Here is a 20,827-nt window from a genome sequence, read left to right as displayed (position 1 = left end):
GACGTGGTCTTAAGATGTTCCACATCATGGGAGCATCGGTCAAAGAAAGAGTCTCTGTCAATATTCCAGTAACTACTGCAAGATTTCTTGGAGTATAATTTTTGTGAATAATCATTTTGGGATTATGAGAAGGATTGGAATCATGTTTCACATATCACATAGTGTATGAGTGGAAAGTAGAGGCAAGTAGAGTTAGATAAAATGAAATCAAAACAACCCACAAAGAAAACAAAAGATCAAAAAGAAAAAAATTATTAGGTAGGAAAATGTTATTTAAAAAGAGACTAGCAACATACTTGGAAAATATATTGTGGTATTTTAAAATTTTAGATGACAGAAAGGGTGCCATTTCTGGCTTCTCCATCCACTTGTAAAGTCCTTGATTGAAGAACTTAGTCTCTGTTTTGTATCTCTAGAACCTGATAAATATTGTGCAGAATGACACAAATAAAACCCTTTGTTTGTTATGCCATAATTTTACTTTAAAGACAATATCTTCCAATGTTACCAATGGTGAAATGCCTCCCTTTGTACACAAATGATAAAGGTATAGGCAGTACCATACTATCATCTGATGGGTTTCTACTGCTGGGGCAAGTAACTGAGTATGTTGGGTGCTGCATTCTTGGGTAGTCATCCTTTCTATCCATATGCCTTTCTTCTTTAATATCAATGATTTAGGTCAAGACACAAAAGTCTTTTTGGGAGGGCAACACCTGACTGAGCTCAGGACTTACTCCTGGCTCTGCATTCAGGAGAGCATTCAGCAAATCATAGGGATTCCAGGACTGAAGCCAGAGTGACCACATGCAAGGTAAGCATACTACCCACTGTATTATCTCTCTGGCCCCCAAGATATATTCTTTTTTTTAATATCTTTATTTAAACACCTTGATTACAAACATGATTATGATTAGGTTTCAGTCATGTAAAGAACACCCCAATTCACCAGTGCAACATACCCACCACCAATGTCCAAAATCTCCCTCCACCCCACCTACCACCTGTACTCTAGACATGCTTTCCAGTTCCCTCATTTATTCACATGGTTATGGTAGTTCTCAGTGTAGTTATTTCTCTAACTGCACTAACCACTCTCTGTGGTGAGCTTCATGAAGTTAGCTGGAAGTTCCAGCCCTCCTCTCTTTGTCTCTGAGGATTGTTGCAAAAATGGCAAGACATATTCTTGACATACATGTTAACTTAGCTAATATTCATCGAGAGGACAAATATTGACAAAACTAAAGTTGTAAAGAAGCTCAGTGTCCTACAGCCCAGGATGAAATAACGTGGCAAGTACTTCATTCTGATACCCACAGACTCACCTTAGGTAACTTAAAATATTATAAAGATTTTTTTTTAAATTTAGAATGTTGATTAAGAAACAAAAGTTGATATACATTTTTGCAAATGTGCTAAAGATTTGAGAACTTCTCTGATTTATATTTTAAGAACAAGCTATTGTGGAGGGATATATTATAGTGGATAAGGCATTTGCCTTGCACATGACCAACCTGTGTTTAATCTCTGGCATCCCATTTGGTTCTCCAGAGTCTGCCAGGAGTAATTTCTGAGCGCAGAGCCAGGTGTAACCCCCGAGCATCACCAGGTGTGACCCAAAACAAAAAATAAAAACAAACAAAAAGAATTAGCTTCCTAAATCACTTTCACTAGAGCATAAATGCTAATGAAACAGGATCTAAATATATCTAAAAACCCAGTGTGAATATGCTAGGGATGGAGATGTCTTTTCAGACAGGTCCTGTAGCCACTCCATTCATAAACAGTGTATGTGGGAGCAGCACAGCAGGAATCGGATTTTCACTCCCATTTTGGGGGGTTTGGGGCCACACCCTGTGATACTCAGGGTTTACTCCTGGCTATGCACTCAGAAATCGCTCCTGACTAGGAGGACCATATGGGATGCTGGGGATCAAACCAAGGTCCATCCTGGGCCAGCTGCTTGAAAAGAAAATGCCCTAACCACTGTGCTATCACTCTAGCCCCTAGATAGTCTCAGAGCCATTTTTCCATTTAACTGTTCTTCCTTTAAATCTTATATACATACTAGAAATTATAAATTTCAATGTTGAAATACAATCTTTATTTCAAAAACCAGATCTCTTTATTTTTATTTTTAAATATATAATTCTTATTGGAAAAACACAGAGTAAAAGTAGCTATATTCCCTATAATCTCTATCTACCTCTCCCCCCACACTATAATCAGATATAACATTTTGATAAATTTCCTTCCTGTCTTTTTCCATTTGTTTCTAGTGCTTGAGTTTGTTCACACTGTGAGGGAGAAGCCTCTCCATTGTGTTTTCTGTGGATCTAACAACCTAACAAGAAAAGGATCACATTCTATATATGTGTATCTTTTCCTTACTCAGAACGCACTGCCATCTATTATCTCATTTGGCCCTTGCTTTCGATAGAGGAGGCCATTAAACAAGGTCAGAGAGGATAGGTGGGAGTGAGTCTTTCCCTAGGACCCCTGACTCAAAAGGTTCAGAATCAGAAACTGAGGTCCCTAGATGTATTTATTTTCTTTTTGTTATTAGCTCATTTTGATTAAAGTGATGTTTACGTATGTCCTAAGAGGTACAAATGTGAGTCATAAGAGTGTCTAGATTAGCACATATCCAAAAAAAAGAAGGAAAAAAGGCAATCAGTGCCAGCATGGGTACTGGATAAAAGGAACTCTCATGCACTGTCAGTGGGAAAATACACTGATTAAATTTCTTTGGGAAAGAAAATAGACAGTTCTCACAAAACTAAAACTTGAACATCCATGCAACCCAGCATTTACACAACTATACATCTACTCAAAGGACCCAAAAACACTATTTTGAAAAGACCTTTGTATCTCTTTGTTCATTGCATTGCTGTTGACAGTCGCCAAGCTCTGAAAACAATCCAACTTCCCCAAAATATATATGTAGTCATTTAAGGAATATGACTTCCTAGATTTCTTACCTTAAGATTTTCCCAACACTAATTTCTCTCGTCCTAGCCTTTAAAGTCTTTCTGTCTATGTACAGAAATTCTGTTTGAGAGCTGGGACTTAAACTTCCTGTGGTTTATTTTTTGTGCCATAAAACCCTATTATATTCAATGTGACTTCTGAGCTGCTAGCCTGGGAACTTGGTCACCATCAATGCACATAGCAGTTGGCTCACCAGACACCAGTTTCCTCTGCTATCAAAGCAGCTGGTCTTGGTTCCTGGCAGCGGGCATCTGGAACACAGAGCTGCCTCTTTGGTAATCTAGCCTAAAGAAAAAGCTTGACTTCAGTTATCTCAGCCACCATACACCATAGCTGTTTTTCCAACTAAGCAGTCCACCCTTGGAGGAAGTGTGGACTTTTCTACAAAGAGTTTTGATGTAAGTGGCACCTTAACCATCTGATTCTGAGCTTTCTTCCTAGCCCCTGCCAAATTCTCTATCAAAGAAGGCAGTTTCCTACTTGCTAAAGCAGTTGCCTTCTTTCCTTCTTGTTAAAACTTTTTGTCATCTTCCCTCCTTCCAACTTCTACATTGCTTTCTATAATTCTGTAAGATTTTATAGAAAGGATGTTAAGTCCCTAATATCATTAACATCCCAAATCAGATAGAAGTTTAAAAAGAAGAAGAAGCAGGTTGGTGGGAGGAAGAGAATGTGTAAAGAGAGATCAGGGAAATCTGATCATTTCCAAATAGGATATTTTAGTAAAAATGTTTTGTTATCATTTTCTTTTCATTTCAATTATAACTGTTGGGGAAATGATTGTAATTGATTTGCCTATGTCTTTAGTAATCTGAAACATGTTTTTCCCCAATAAAAGATATCTCTAATTTTATTTTTAAAGAGGAAAGACTTGGGTGGAGGTGAGTTGGGCTACACCAAGCAGTGCTTGTTTGTGCTGCTGAGATTGCTCCAGAAGGTGCTGTGACCAGGTAGTGCCTGTGATCAAAGCTGGCACTCCTAATGCCAACTATTAACTATTAACAGATTACTGAGCTATCTCTCTGACAGCCAAGAAAAGATATTCTAAATGCACTTTCACATAGAATTTTTACATATTTTCCCATTAAAATATATTGTTCAATATCTTCTTTGAATAATCAATAGCATTAATCATCATTCTTTATTCATTACAAGCCCCCTACATGCACCTGGCACTTTGGTCTGCTTATGTCAAGGTCCTAATATCATTTGTTTCTGGGTCTTGTTTAGTTCTTCCATCTACTGAATGTGAATAAGTGTGTGTAATGTGAAGAGCTTATATGACAGAAGACCAACAAGCTACTTGCTGGTGTGAGAGAGGCTTGTGAGTGAATAGGCAGAAGGAAATCATATTATTGCTTCAAGAGACTTATATGGTTGCTTCCACCAAGATTCATATGCTTCAAGATATTCATATGGTTATTTCAGAATCTATATGGACACTGATCTCTTCCCTGTCAGCATTGTTTCAATCACCCACAGACAGTTTTCCCTGCTTCTTTAGTCAGATTCACTTTCCCTACATACCACACCCAGGATGCTCTTTAGAAAAGTATGCCCACAGCCAATTTTAGGTCCCCATATTAAGTCAGCTGCAGCCACTCACCCTCACTTACTGTAGATTCTGAACACCTCAGGACATGCAAATGTTTAGCTTAAGAGCCAAGCAAGCAAACCACACATTTTAAAGTGTCTTGCTTGCTTGAATTTAGTAGCATTCATACTTATCACAAATAAAATGAATTGGCACTCAATTTTCCAAATAGGTGTGATTATCCTCCCTAGAAAACTCATAAAGCAAAAGGCAAAACAATTTTGTCTTAATTTTTTATTCTTGTGAATTTCAATATAATGATATCTAGTCTCCACTTATCAAATTTGTTCTTTGATTTCAAGAACTTATTCTTGCACACAGGAATATCATCTCTTCCATATGTGGAAGAAAAACACAATCACTTCATCTCCAAATTTGTTGTTAGTAAAAGCCCCTGGCTTGTTCACACAGTGGCAAAAGTTAAGTCCTACCTGAGCTCATTTTCTACCCAGAATCCTTTCCTCCGAGCCAGCTCCATTAGGAAAGCTCTGCGGGTGGTTCCCATTTTCTTCTCCAAGATGAAGAGGATCAAGTCTTGAAACTTGATGTCATAAGATGGGGAAACCATTGAGGGTTCCATCTCCCTGGGCCTCTTCTTCCGAGGGCCAGGATGGGCCTTGCACAATGATCCATGAGAAGAGGCTGCTGCTGGTGCTAGCTGTGCCATTAAGTGTGGCCTCTGGAAGTCAGGGGATCTTCCCCTCCTTTATGAAGAGCTCTGATGTCAGCAGTTGGGCAGATTCTGAGACTAGGGGCAGACTTCCTGCTAAAGAGCAATGGAGAATTTTTATCTCTTTGCTCCATTACAGACATTAGGCTGTTAATTTTTGCTTTCCTGTGCATCCTCTCATCAGAGAAAGCATTTTTTACTTTTTAAGTTTGAGTCCCCTTTTGTCTTTAGTTTTGACCCAATTCATCTCTCTTCTCCTCCCCTCTTTTGAAACATTACATTTTTGTTGTATGCTAGAACGTTATAAGTGGTGTGGTTGGTTTGATCTTACATAAATGCAATTGATTTGTTTCTCATTAATTTTATTACCATTTTTCTCTTCTCACTCAGAACTAGTTTGCATTTTCATTTATGCAACTGTGTACTAAGCTGTTGCCTTTCACTGCTCTGTAGTACTCCTTACTGAATCTTTTAGTTGTAATGGTATTATACCTAAGGAACATAAGGCTCATACCATTGACTGAGAATCACAGAATTAGGGTCAGAGCCAAATCTTGAATTCAAGTCTTTGGTTTATAGCTTTTTATTTTTTTAATGTTATATGATTTCCTGGAGAGTAATAGTCTGTTGTATACCTGCAAATAAACCTTTTAAGATGGAGTGATTTTTAGATGAGAATTTCTGCTTTAAAGCAACATTTTCATGACTCTAAGTGCAAAATAAAATGAGTGCTTCTCATCAATAAACAGCATAGCCCTCATTTCATGAGCATCTATTATGTGATAAATCCCTCTAAAGCCTAAAGAAATCCTTATAGCATTATAGTCTGGTAACTACTAGCAACCCATTCTGCTAAACAACTTGCTCAAGGTCACATAAGATAATGCATAAGTAGGAAGTGATTGAATAAGGACTTTCTCCCATTGTCAAATGCGAGCTCTGTTTATCTCCTCTGCCATATCATTAGATAGTTCTGCTGTTTCTAAAAACACATGAGCTCCTAACAACCATGTCAGTGATGTTTGATGTGACAACTGCCATTGTAAAAATTAGTGTAGCTGAAGAGAACAAGAAACAAGTAGCTTCAAATGAAATTTGTAGGATAACTGATTTTACGTATCTGCAAGTAAGAACTTCTTTTTTTTTTTATTAATATAACCCTTAAAAATATAGAGAGGTGTGATGTAATGATAGTTGGAACTGATCATTCTGGACAAGACTAGGCACTGAAAGTAGATAAAGTGATACGCATGGTACCCCTTCATTAACAATATACAAACCACAGTGTTTAAAATAAAAAGGAGGAGGGTATAAAATGTCTTCCCCAGAGACAGGCAATGAGGAGAGTAGGAGGGAAAAAGGGGACATTGGTGGTGGAAAATGCGCCCTGGTGAAGGGTAGTGTACATTGTATGACTGAAACTTAGCCATAAACATTTTTGAAACCATGGTGTTTAAATTAAGTAATTAAAAAAAAATATAGAGAGAGAGTGCTTTGCAAAAGACTAAGCCAAATTTGATCTCTGGACACTACACATGGCCTTCCAAGCCCCACCAGGAATGATACCTGAGCACAGAACCAGGAGTAAGCCCTGAGCACAGCTGGGTGTGCCCCCAAACAAAACAAAACAAAACAAAACAAAATAGAAAGAGAGAGGAGCGGAGCTACCCGGTGTTATATTTTAAGATGCAAAAAGTGTGAGTGATAATACAATAGGTGAGACATTTGCCTTGCATATTACCTACCCAGGTTCAATCCTCAGTACCCCATATGATCCTCTGAGCTTTGCCAGGCATGATCTCTGTGCGCAGAGCCAGGAGTATGCCCTTAACACCACCGAGTATACCCCCAAACAAAACAAGATGTAAAATGTATTCAAGCAGAGTCTGAACAACTTTTATCAAAGGATTGTGACAAGGATTCGTCTGGGAAGGACAGGTTTTGCCCTGTCCTCAACAGAACCCAGAACTGAAAGGCCAAGGTAGCTCACATGTTTAGGCCTGAAGTTTCTTCAATGAAATTGAAGTCTTGGCTATGCAGTGGTCTTGTCACATGCCATAAGCAAAAGGAAAGGGAAAATGTCTAGGGTTGTTGAGTTCAATCCCAGGGTATGCAGGTACAAGTGGAAGAGCCACTTGTGCCTGAATAATAAAGGGATAGAGAAGTAGTGCAAACATGACTTGGGGTAAAAAAAAATAGCTCAAAGGTGAGTTCATGCTTTGTATGGGAGAGCCCCTGGGCACCACCAGGTGTGACCCCTCCCCACTCAAAATAAAAATTAAAGAGTTCTAAGCCACTGACATGAGGAACATCTCATCTCCGTTTACCTCTCCAAGCCTGAGATGCCACATCTGAAAAATTAGAACTGCCAGAGATACATCTAGAAACTACTGAGAAGAGTATCTGGTACAGATAAAGCACTTTAGATAAATATCAATTGCAGAAATGTAAATATTTTGTTTTTAACAATCTGAGTCTATGCCATATCTATGTTTCATAAATCAATTAAATCATTTCAATGTTGTATTAACCAAGCTCTCCTAATTTGCTTTCAATTGCCAGGGATGAAAGACAACCAACAGAAACATGGATTGTAATGATGCCTGACTAGGCTACTAGGCCGTCATCTCTCAGTGCCATTCTAGGATCTGACACCTGACACTGAAACTGTGCTAATCCCATGTTGGTTCCACCAGGAGAGGTACTAGAAGGAGGCTAGAAGGCTGAAGAAAGAGAGGAAACATTTTCTTCTGCTTGTTGCTATTATCAGGTTCTTTTCAGTGAGTTTTGCTTTTGCACAGAAAGACATAGCTTCATGGGGCCAGAGAGATAGCATGGCAGTAGGGCGTTTGCCTTGCATGCAGAAGGACGATGGTTCGAATCCCGGCATCCCATATGGTCCCCTTAGCCTTCCAGAAGCGACTTCTGAGCATAGAGCCAGGAGGAACCCCTGAGCGCTGCCAGGTGTGAACCAAAAACAAAAACAAAAACAAGACATAGCTTCATCCTATTCTTCAGAACTTCCAGCATTAACCAGGAGCATGTCCTTCTCAAAGTTCTGAGTCTCTGCTCTGCAGGACCTTTCCTAGGGAAAAATCTAGCCAGAATCAGGCTAAGAGCTGACTGATGACTGTGGAAACTTCCTGGAAAAAGAGATTCAGGAGGCAGCCCAATCTGGACAGTGTGGCCAGGCCATCCCAGGGTCTTCTAAGAATTCCAGGTTATTGGAACTGCTCTGTGAGTAAGGAGATCTGAACCCTCTGGGAAACTTCTAAAACACCATTTCCTCTTTCCCAGCAACAGGTAGAGGAGGAAAGTCTTTTTAAAGTAACCCAAGGCTGTGCCCATTGGGCTGAATTTTCTTTCCAGCACTATCTTCAGTCCCTTCTTTGCCCAGCAGTGCATGTGATTCTGGTTGTGAAACTCATACCCTCTTGGTGTGCTACTGTGGACTGTAGTCCTGTTGGACCAAGGACCAGGTAGGCCATATTCATACCTAACAGCAACACAGAAGACCCTAGCAAACATTGTAGAATAAACTGGGAATCAAATGCAATTTGATATTATTATTACTTTTTTTTGTTGTTTTGTTTTGTAACCATATCCAATGGTCCCTGAGGCATATTCCTGGTTCTGTGCTGTGTTAGCTTCTGGTGGTGTTCAAGGCATAATATGCGATGCCAGAAAATAAAACTGAGATTAGCTGTTTGCAAGGCAAGAGACTTACTCATTGTACTAGCTCCATGGCCCCTTATTATTATTTTAAGCTTTTTTTTTTTGCAATCTGGGTCATTATAATATGAACCTTTTTCCATGATTGCCTTTTTCTACCATAGAAGTTCAAAAATGTCTCTCAATCTTAGTCACTATAATCCAATTTTAGGAAGTTAGGAGACCTAAATTCAGCAACCAAATATTTATGAGCTGTCTGACTTTGGGAAACTTACTACCTTTCTCTGTGCTTCCTTTCCTTAATCTGTACAATAAAAATAATAGTAATTTTTGCCTTATAGGTAGTAATGAGGACTAAATGAGTATTCAACCAATGCTTGGAAATGTTCATTGTTATTATAATAGCCATTCTCCTCCCATCCCAGAGACCCCACATGCTTGACATATATCTCCAAGATATTGCATTGGCTTTGGGCTTTCCCCGAACTATAAAACCCTAAAGAAGTTTAACCCATTGAATCTGTTCCCAATTTGCTTGTGTTTGCTCACTTTGTGAACCATTTAGAGCACTTACTGAGTGTTGGCAGCTACAAATGCACGAAGCCAGGAGTGAGGCCTTCTAACCACTTGCTAACCACCCATCACACGATTAGCAGGTGCAGGAACTGGGTCAAGTCCCTTAACCTGTGGACTCTTGTTTCCGGTTAGCAAAGTAGCAACCATGACACTGACTTCCTTGCTTTGTAAGTGACAAACAAGAAAACACGAACATTTCTACCAGACCCAACAGGAGTGTGTGACTCTCTCCCCTTGTGTCCTCCCACTCCAGGTGCTTATAGACACAGCATGCATCTGGCCAGCTAGGAGAAAAACCAAAGTAACCACTGTCAAGCTCTGAGTGATTACTGTTCTCTTTGCCTTACATTGATTTGTTTTCCTATCGAGTTAAACTTGGCATTGGCATGATTGTTTTTCTGAGTGCATGTATGTAGGGCAGGAATTAAGAGATGGGGTGTAAAGGTTCCCCTGGGGGAGAGAGGCAGCATTATTTTTACTTCTGGAGTCCTCTTATTCTGTTTATGAACATCAAGAGAAGTCAGTTTGAGAGAGAAAACTTCTGCTTCCGGCAGTTTTCTTTTCTTTTATATCAAATATCTGGTCTCATCTCCTCTTCAAGCTGCGGATCTGGGAACCGTGCCATCCATGGGTGCGGGTGGAGTTCTGTTTTGGTTTGGTTTTCACCAGTACCAGTTTCCTCTGCTGCCTGCACAGCTGTGTTTGTTTCTTGGCAGAAAGTGTGTGTGGAGCTGAGAAGTGCCTCCCAGGAGAACCTGTAAATTCTCTTGCGTGACAGAAAGCTCCAAGAATTTGCTTCTTGCCATTAGAAACAAACTAGCTGTGTTTCCTTGCTGCCTTAGAATTAAGTATAAAACAACTCCCTATTTGAATTGTAACTTATAGATTCACTTTGGCTCATATGGTGAGAAATGATGCTAATAATAAGGATGTGAATGGAAATAGAAACCTATTTATGACTTCTAGTCTTTCCAAGAAAAGTTGTTTGGTTTGCAATGATGAACCTGAAACTTTCTATTAAAAGGCAGCAATATTGCAAAGACTTAAGGGGGTAAAAACCTGACAGATATGGGGCCGGGTAGGTGGCACTGGAGGTAAGGTGTCTGCCTTGCAAGCGCTAGCCAAGGAAGGACCGCAGTTCGATCCCCCGGCGTCCCATATGGTCCACCCAAGCCAGGGGCGATTTCTGAGCACATAGCCAGGAGTAACCCCTGAGCGTCAAACGGGTGTGGCCCAAAAACCAAAAAAAAAAAAAAACAAAAAAAAACCTGACAGATATAAAAATATAACCTTTGAAATTTTTATTTTGTTATTTTAATTTTTATGGCTTTTGTGGGGGCATATCCCTGACTGTGCTCAAGACTTATATCTTGCTTTTGCTCAGCAGTCACTCCTTGGTGGTGGTGAGGGTCCAGACTATATGTGATGCTGAGGATGGCCTCCTGGATTGACCACATGCAAAACAAAGTACCTACAACCCTATATTTCTTCCCAGTCCCCCAAAGATAATTTTTTAATAAAAGGTCTTGCCCATATTTTAAAAAGATTGTTGTTAGACTGCAGCTCTGTTCAGTGAATAAAAACAAGAGTATCAGGCATGGAGAAGAGAAAGTTCAGCTATTTGCTCAGTGAAAAAGTTTGAATAGGAGAGTGGGGGTGCAAAAGATTGGGCAAGGGCAGAATGTTAGAAAATGGTGCAATCAGGTAAGGACTGAGGTGAATCTTAGAGGAAGAGAAAGGGAGCAGTAAGAGAGTCTAGACATGAGACCATCAAAGACAAGCTGGGACAGTTGACAAGAATCTAGCAGAATGAGGGACAGTGCTTGATGAAGGTGCTGCCACCATTGGTTGAAGGGGCCCAGAGTTGGCCATGATTTCTGAACACCTGTGGACAGATCTTCCAGCATGGCCCTACAAGGAAATTTCCAAATCTTTATCTCCAGCTCAATTTTCTCCATTCGATTCCACTTAGGAATCTTAAAAAAAGTTTCTTCCTTTCTCCCCACATTTCTTCATCACTTCTATCTCTAGATCCTTTATTGTTTTTTGTTTGTTTGTTTGTTTGTTTTGGGGTCACAGCTGGCAGTGCTCAGGGGTTCCTCCTGGCTCTATGCTCAGAAATCACACCTGGCAGGCTCAGGGGACCATATGGGATGCCGGGATTAGAACCACCATCCTTCTGCATGCAAGGCAAACACCCTATCTCCATGCTATCTCTCCAGTCCCAGATCTCTAGATCCTATTAATGCACCCCTTCTCACTTGACAGGAGGAAATCAGAGGAATTTCTTTCTATACCCTCTGTATTACAAACCAGAATAAGTATAGGCAGCAGGCAGCATTTGTGTGCTGAACAATGGGCTCAAAAGCTCTAGACCATTTCATCTTCAGTTTTTGCAAATGGAAGTCAGTTGGCTCCCAAAACACTGCTGTGATCTGAGCCACTGGATTTTCATTAGTGATTAAGTAGGGATTTGCCTTGATTCTTTAACTTCTACCTGCAGAACATTTAGAATTGATGTCACAGAAGCTGATGAAAAGCTTGCAGTATTTTGATGTCACTGTCATCTGTCATGATGTCAGGCTTTATGAAGTGCTCTAACCACTGCCGTCTGGCTCACTCTTCACAACTCCCTGGAGAACATTACCTGCCCACTTTACAACCTGCAGGAGTAAAGGAGGGAAAAGGCAAAGGCAATGATTAGAGAGGCAATAGCCTGTCTGGGGAAAATGGGTGAAACTGAGGTGGATAAAGGATGACTCCAGGGAAAAAGGGAACATGGGTTTTCTCCAGACCTCTGAGAGCATTGAAATCCAATCTTGTTCTAGGAAGTCATGGAGAACCTCCAAGCAGAACACAGCAGGAGCAAGTGTATGATAGTCTAGAAGAGGAGCACCCTGGTACTGTAGATATCCAAAACCATGACTTTGGGAGATAGCAGCATCCATCTTGGGGGAGTAAGGGAGCAAAGAAAAATCTTTGATAGAGTTTTTCATTTATTCATTCAATAATTATGCTTGTCTATGTTCCAAGTACATTTTGGTACTCTATAAATACAACATACAGTTCCTTCATTTCATTTTACTTGAGAGAGAATGCGTAAATAATAATATACCAGAATAAGCAGGATGGTGGTAAGTCCTCTGGGCATTGAGAAAGGAATTTGGGTAGAGCAGGACCAGCAACTTTACCTAAGATGATCAGAAATCTCTCTGACCTAAGACCTTAAAGAAACTATTTGAGTTTGCTTTTCTGCATGAGGCAGCCCAGAAGACATCAGCGAACATAATCTCTCCAGGGACCCAAACCCAGTAAGATGTCCCTACCCAATAAACATTAGGGCTGATTCCTGCCATTATAAAGGACTGCTGTCTTGCTCCCAGTACATATTTTAATCCCTGAACCCCACCATAGCACATAGTAAAAACCACTCTACAAATGTGGCAATGGGGAAACAATGCAGGACAACCCCATGTATAGAGAATGAAGATGGCAGCTCTGATGGCCCAAAAAGTACCAATCAGCTAGGTATCCTTTCAGATAAAGTGTTTAGAGAATAAATATGGAAAATGTTCATGGAGATCAAAGAAAGAATAGATAGACTTGAATGGAATACAAATAAGAATCAAGAGGATATGAAGATAGAAATCAGAAAACTTCATACTGCAATAATAGGTCTGGAAAACTCAGTAGATGAAATGAAATCCTCAATGGAAAGCCTCACCAATGGAGTAACAGCAGTTGTGGACAGGGTCAGTGAGACGAGGATGAGATGTAAACAACTCCACACAGCAGAAGAGACTGGGAGAGAACCTTAAAGCAAATGTTCAGACAATAAACAACTCAAAGAATGTGAATAAATGAAAATAGACGTCTTTAATCAACTCAACAGAAATAACATAGGAATCATTTGAGTCCAGAGACCCAGGAAGAGAATAATAATAAGAGGAGATGGAGGAACAGTAGACGAGGAAGAGGAGGAAGAAGAGGAAGAATAGGGAAAAAAGAAGGGGAAGAAGAGTAAGATGAAAGGATGAAGAGGAAGAAGAAAAAGAAGAGGAGGAAGAAGAGGAAGAAAAAAAGAGGAGAAAGAGGAAGAAAAAGAAAAAGAAGAGAAGAAAAAAGACAAGAAAAGGAAAGGGAAAAAAGGAGGAGGAGGAGGAGGTGAAGGAGGAGGCTAGGGATGTGGTTCAATTTTTAGAGCAGATGACCTATATGTGTCAATGCCCAGATTGATCCCAGATGACCTCATGTTCATGCTCTAATATTCTCACAACTTGTATGAATTCATGTATATATGTATGTATAAAAATATGTGATATATTTATGCATGCTCACATCTAATAAAGCAACTGTAATAAAAAAGAAACTACTTGAGCAAGATAGGAGACTGGAGGCAACTGTGACAGGTCAAGATGGCAAAGCACAAACAAGTTAGAAAGTCTGACAGTCTCACAGTCTTTAAATGATGACTCGAAGACAACAGGCTCTAATGTAGATAGTAAAGTGTTATAGCAAGAAACCAAACCTGAGCACCTGAGCAGTTTTTGACTTCTATGGTTTGAAAAGATTTTTAGTTATTTCTTAGTGAACCATGAGGGCTAGGGCTATTGTGTCATTGTCCTATCTAGAGCAGAGGTCCTCAAACTATGGCCACATATGGCCCTTGGAGAACATTTATCCAACCCATCAGGATTTTTTGCTGCTTCTGTCTGTCCTGCTTAGCAGCTTATTTGTCCTGGGTCTGTAGTGCACATGTGTGAATGTGCACCACACTCTCCGACTCCCCTCTATATCTAGACTCCTCCTCTCAGTCTCAGGCAAGGGTCTTAACTATAGCCTGCCAGAAACAGGCCCATAGTTTTCATTGAAATAGTGGTAAGTTTGTTGATTTAACTTTACTTGTTCTTCATTTTAAATATTTAAGTATTCTTTCTCAGTTTTTTTTTTACTTCAAAAGAAGATATGTGCAGTATGCATAAAACTTTGTTTAGTTTTTTGTTTGTTTTGTTTATTTTTCGGCCACACCTGGTGATGCTCAGGGATTACTCCTGGCTATGCACTCAGAAATCACTCCTGGCTTGGGGGACCATATGGTACGCAGGAGATCAAACCATCATCCTAGCTATTGCAGGCAAGGCAGACACTTTACGCCCTGCACCGCCACTCCGGCCCCTGTTTAGTTTTTTTTTTTTAACTATAATATGGCCCTACAATAGTCTGAGGGTCAATGAACTGGCCCCCTGTTTAAAAAGTTTGAGGACCCCTGCTCTAGGGATTTGAGATGGTCTTGGGTCTAAATTGAAAGAAATAGCAATAGGATGGCAGTATGCTGACAATATGCTTCAAATTCATTATCATTCTACTACTATTCATTCCTAAGAATGGGCCTTTTATTTCTTCCCACTCTAACCCGTTATCTATTATTGAAATCCCCCAAGATCCAGCTGCTGAGCCACTGTGATTGAGCTATGTGGGCTCCAATACCTGGGCAAGCTCTCATTTCTACTCACTGTGGGGAGTGAATGAGGACTGCTGACTCACTGCAGAAAGGAATCACCTGGGGTAAGGTTGCATATATAGTTGGGGTGGAGGTTTGCTGGGCTAAGCAGACCAGGTCAGGTTGCTTACTTCTCAGCATTAGAGTCTTCTGGAGTTCTGTGTGTGTCCTGGTTAGTTTGGCTTGCTATAACAAAAATAACAAAGACTGCAATAAATCATAAATGTTTCATTGTCTTGGGTAGAAGCCCAGGATCAAGGTACCAGTCTACATGGTTGCTGGAGAAAACTCTATTGGTTTATAGATAGCCATCTTCTTGCTGTATCTGAGAGGGAGAAAATAACCCTCCTATATCTTTTCTTTTAAGGAACTAATACCATTTTTAGTGCTCCATCCTTATGACCTGAAATGCCTCCCAAAGTTCTCCAAGCACTTGCACTGGGGAGCAGGGCAGCAACATTTGATTTTCTAGGAGACACGGATATTCAGTCCATACCAGTGGGTCCAAAAAAAAAAAAAAAAAAAAAGCAAAAGAAATTGCTTACTACATCAACCCATTATTATATTAACATTTGTTTACTGAAGTTTTTTGTCTGTTTGTTTGTTTTGGCTGTTCATTTTTCACATATTATAGCTACCCGAGTTTTTAAATGTTAGGATTCAAGCTCCACTCTATACTTATAGAATCTGAATTTCAAAGAAATTCTTGGGCTGAACCTCTGATTCTTTATATATTTTCAGTTGTTCACTGTGCTGCTAAGGCTGAGAAACTTCTGGTTTAGAGTGCACTGCAGGCTATGACATTGCAAGCTGACATAAGTACTTTGTCTTTTCTCTAGAAAGATATAAGGACAGAGATAGCTTCCCAATACCTTTTGTATATTTGAACTTGCAAAATAAAAAAACTACTGTTTTCCTCAATATCCTGGACAATTTATACTTCTATACTCCCTACACTCCCCCCACCATCCTTGAAGCCATCTGGCTTGTGGCATCAAGCAGGGCACTGGGAAAAAGCATCTTCTCTCCATCCACACTGACAGTTACAGCTCTGTTTCATGGATCACTTTGGAGACTGTGCTCCTTAATACTGTAGCATTAAGCTCTTTCCATATATCCTACAACCATCTGGAGTGTTGTATCTCTTGGAGTTATACAAGCAGAAAGTGTGTTACCTAACGGGACAGTTCACACATTTGAATTAGACTGAACTGGCCTGTTGGGACTCAGCAACTTCTTTTCCTACATTCTATCTAGAAATTAAAAAAAAACAACAACGGCTTCTCTATAGGCAAAATAACAAAGCTCACACTTTCTCTGAGTGCCTTTGTACCCTGTCACATAAGCTTGTAAATCCATTTGAATGTGCCCATGTAGACATAGACACCTGCATTGCGTAGTACATGTTAAGACTAACATAATACTGGCCAGCAGTGGGCAGCATAGGGCATGATCTTGGATACTGGTAGAAGAGGAATACACCAGTTTGAAGGCAAATCCTGAATTACCCATCTGAGATATACTGACAAATGACCTCCTTGTAGATACTGTGGACCAGTCAATTTGTCCAGGAACTCCGGTACTAGTTTGGTGAATTGGTGGTCCCATGGCAGAACTGCACTTCCAGCGATTCTGTTTCCCCAGTCACAGAAATTCCAGTTGTCACCATGTGATGTCAGTATTTTCTATCTTAAATGATCTCTGATTTGTAAATTCCTGTTGGGAGAAGGTCTGGAGCAAGTGATTGTGAATAAATGGTTTTATTTACAAAGATTTTAATACTCTATTACTTAACCCTAACCAGCATTTTCTTCTTTGTGATTTTTTTTTTCTCTCTGAGCAGTTGAAATGCAGCCTCCTCATTGTGTGCTCTGGAAGACAAAATTCACTCATTTGACCATCACATTTTGAGAATCAGCTTTGTCTTATATAGGTCCCTACTCTTACAGAGATTTTTAATTCCAGGTGTCAGCACTAACAGGTCAGAAGCAACTTCTGGAATCATCAGTCCTGTTTGAAAAAGAAACTGACTCTGCTGTTGAGGCTGTGTAGACTTAGTCAAGAAACTTAGCCTCTCAGAGCCAGTCTCTTTCCACATTTGGCTGCTATAATAAGCATTCTTCTTCCAATTTATAGTTGAAGTAGTTTCTTGTACAGTTGAGTTCTTGTTCTTTGGTTAGCATGTTAGTAACAGATGCTCTAGCAGAGTGGCCCTCCAGCTCTGGTACTTCGCAATAGTGTGGGCTCAGGTGCCAAGACTAGATTTCATGACTAACACTAATGAGAGGTAATTGACTTCTTCTATACATGCATTTGCATTTTATGTATGTTTATATCTTAAAATTGCTCTTCATTGAGGACTCACCGTTGATTTACACTCAAATCAATCATCAAGTTGAGTGGATGGACCTGCTTCCATAAACCCCTCATACCTGGTGTGTAATGAATGTTAAAAAATTGCCAGTTTGACGTGTGGGATAGGGTATCTCCAAGAGAGTTTTAAGGAGCATTCTTTTTAATATGATTTAGTATGATTTTGTGTGTCTTCCCATAGGTTTGTTACTATTTCTAAAAAAATCCTCCTATAGTTCTTTTGCTTATTTTTCTCTAGAATGTGTGACCATTTTTCTTTTACTGATTTGCTTATAGATCTCAAAATTTTCCTTTTTCTGCATAGATATTATACTTGCTCGAAATTTTTGCTGTTCATGCAATATTTTATGTATTCATTTTTATTGTTGTTATTTTTTATGTTGAAGTAGCATTGCATAATAAATTATCTAGAATTTAGATATGCATTATGATAAATGAACATAAGTCTATAGTACATTACATTTATTGCTAGAAGCCTAGTTTTATCCCCCACCATGTAAAAATGGCCTCTTTTACAGTTTGCACAAACCTTCACCAACCCTTCAATTCAGTAAATGAGTTCTTGTGGTCTTATTTTGTCACAGGCACTTTTTCAGGGAGTAGGATAAAACAATCAAATTCACAGACATTTTCTCACTTCATTTCCTGGGAGTACATATTTACCTCCAATTTGTTCTCATTTGACTTGCTTTTAAGTATACAGATTGTTTTAGGGCATCAAATATATCTATCTACTCTTTTATGGCTCCTATGTCTGGGTCATGCTTAGAGAAAAATCTCTTTTTTAAAACATTTTTTCTCCTTAGGTATTATTTTCATGCCTAAATCTTTGTTGGAAATACCACAACGAGTGATGCTTAAGGGTTACTTCTGGATTTGCAGTCAGAAATTACTCCTAAGCAGTGCTCAGGCAATCATATGTGGTACAAGTCAAAACCCGATTGGCCACATGCAAGGCAAGCTCCCTGTTTGTTATATCAATGCTCCAACCCTCATGCTTAAATCTTTAACCCATTTAGAACCTATGACTTTGTGTGTGTGTGTGTGTGTGTGTGTGTGTGTGTGTGTGTGTGTGTACATACAAAATGATACACTGGAGCCAAGTTTATCTTTCCCTATGTAGTTTCCTAGTTGCCCTAGATTCTGTTGTTAAATAATTCATAAATTCTTCTCCTGGTCTGAAACCTACTTAGAAGTAAAATGAAGGTCAGTGACTCCTAAATTTGGTAGCAAGAGGATGTGCAAGCTCAGAACTTTGGGCTCTCTACTCTTTTTCAGTTGTTTTTTGATCATTTGGAAAAAGAAGAAATACATGTGCACTGATCTGAAAATGAAGCTCCACAGTTGTGGGGGCGAATGGAGAAAAATGGCTCTAGGTCAGAAAGTCCAACTTCATTTCTCCTGTTGACTCATGTGGACCAGTCACTGAACTGTTCAGTGCCTCAGTTTTCTCTTTTGTAAAATGGACTAATAATAGCATTTTCTCAGACTCTACTGTGAAACACAAGATGTTAATATTTGTAAAACAAACTTAGTAAAGTATAAAGGAAATTAAGTAAATTATATATTATTTGATTTTTTATAAGTTGGTAAACAGCATTGCTACCAGTTGGCACACTGCATAGGTCTAGTTTTTTTTTTTAAATATATGTACTTTATTGAAATTTTCCCCACACCCTTGGAGATTATTAGTTTCTTTTCTCTTGCTTTGCAGGTGTTCTGGTCTTCCTGGTTTTATTTATGATCTGTCCCTTTGGCTTTGAGAGACATTGAGATAAATTTCTATTGGATGGAGGAAGGAGGGAACCAACAGGTAAACAAAGGGAGAGTAAGTTTGTTTGCAATCTTGTAGATACAATTATTTCCTAGAAAATAGTAAAAATGGACTGGAGAGAGAGTTGAGTGGATAGGACACTTACCTAGCACAGAAGCAATTTATATTCATTATCAGCACCTAATATGATCCCCAGAACCAGGAGTAAGACCCGAATACTACTGGGTATGACCCATTTCCCACCCAAAAGAAAAAAAAACAATAAAAGTAAACAGTAAAAGCTTATATTCTATAATTTAACCAATTCCAAATCTTTGTAGTTGTATAAAATAGAGGTTCAAGATTTTGTCCAGCTTTTCCATCTCTGGATCATGCTCAGGCGTGACTAAGGACTGCAGGGCTTCCAAGAAAGTATCAGTCTGGCCATGAATGCTGCTGGGAAACCAAGTAATATGGGCCTATGAGTCAACATGGTGTAGGTGCAACTGGAGTAGGGACAATGATCTTTCCCCCACTAAAGTTCCTCTCCATTTTGAAGTTCCTGGAAGTGAACAGAGAAAGATACCCCTTATATCCTTTCCAGTTTGCCAGAAAAGTCATAGAAGAGTGACCCCTTAATCACAGGGTGAGGGAAGGGAGAGTGTCTGGCATGAGGAGCATGTGGGTGCAGGTAAAGATTTCAGAGATGAGAAGAGGCTGATCTATGAGACCAAGAGAAGGGTTAAAAAGAACAAAACAAGCCTTCAGGGTACAGCCATGGGAAGTAATGCAGAGAAAAATATGACTGAGTTTTAATGTGCTGGAACCACAGAAGCTTGTTCTACAGGAGTGTCTCGACTGTATTAGCTATTCTTGTGTCTCTGGCTGATCATGGCTCTCAACACAGACAGCTGAGCCCTTCTAGATACATCCTATAAATGCTTCTCATCCTAGGGGAGAATTCACTTTCAAGTTCCTTCCACATTGAGCATATTCTGAGTGTATTAAATTGAGTTCTAAAATTTCAAAAACAATCACTCAAAATACTCCATTTAACAGTTGACCCATGTGCTGTAACGAATTACAGTGTTTGCTCTTTGTCAGTTTTTATAAATGAGTAAATTCTCAGGAAACTACCATGAGACGTTTGCACTTTTTGGTTAAATCTTATTATTACATTTTTCATTGAATCTGGGGTTTTTTCTATTCCAGCCTAGGGCCCTGTACTTGTGTCTGTGTGTAAATCTCCTGCCTAAGGCATAACTCTGTATAGTCACAAGAGGAGCCCACTCAGAAAAGCCCCACACTTGCTTTCATGCTCACAAGAGTCATCCTGAGGTTTTTCATAACTTAATACTTTTATTTATTTATTTTTTTGGTTTTTGGGCCACACCCGGCAGTGCTCAGGGCTTACTCCTGGCTGTCTGCTCAGAAATAGCTCCTGGCAGGCACGGGGGACCATATGGGACACCGGGATTCGAACCAACCACCTTTGGTGCTCGATCGGCTGCTTGCAAGGCAAACGCCACTGTGCTATCTCTCCAGGCCCTCATAACTTAATACTTTTAACAAAAGAAGTCATGGAGTTGATTGGGGACTATATGTGGGGATTCAAACGGGGGGTCAGTAAGATGCACAAGTGCTGAACCTCTGTACAAACTCTTAACTCTCTTAACCCCTCTCAACTATAAGATTTGA

The 20,827-nt window shown here is 39.6% G+C and overlaps 1 protein-coding gene across 1 annotated transcript in view; it reads right to left on the bottom strand.

Moving 5' to 3' along the window:
* The window catches only part of DNTT (DNA nucleotidylexotransferase), a 38,637-nt gene extending 33,385 nt beyond the window's left edge, over nt 1-5,252 (bottom strand). The window contains exon 1 of the mRNA XM_049790404.1: nt 5,017-5,252. Coding sequence (XP_049646361.1) covers nt 5,017-5,252 — 236 coding nt within the window. The remainder of the gene's footprint in view (nt 1-5,016) is intronic.
* Between the last annotated feature and the right edge of the window lie 15,575 nt (nt 5,253-20,827).

The sequence above is a fragment of the Suncus etruscus genome, chromosome 17 (assembly GCF_024139225.1).
Source record: "Suncus etruscus isolate mSunEtr1 chromosome 17, mSunEtr1.pri.cur, whole genome shotgun sequence".
Classification (NCBI taxonomy): domain Eukaryota; kingdom Metazoa; phylum Chordata; class Mammalia; order Eulipotyphla; family Soricidae; genus Suncus; species Suncus etruscus.
Note: the sequence above shows the minus strand (reverse complement) of the source record. Positions and strands in the feature narration are given on the sequence as shown.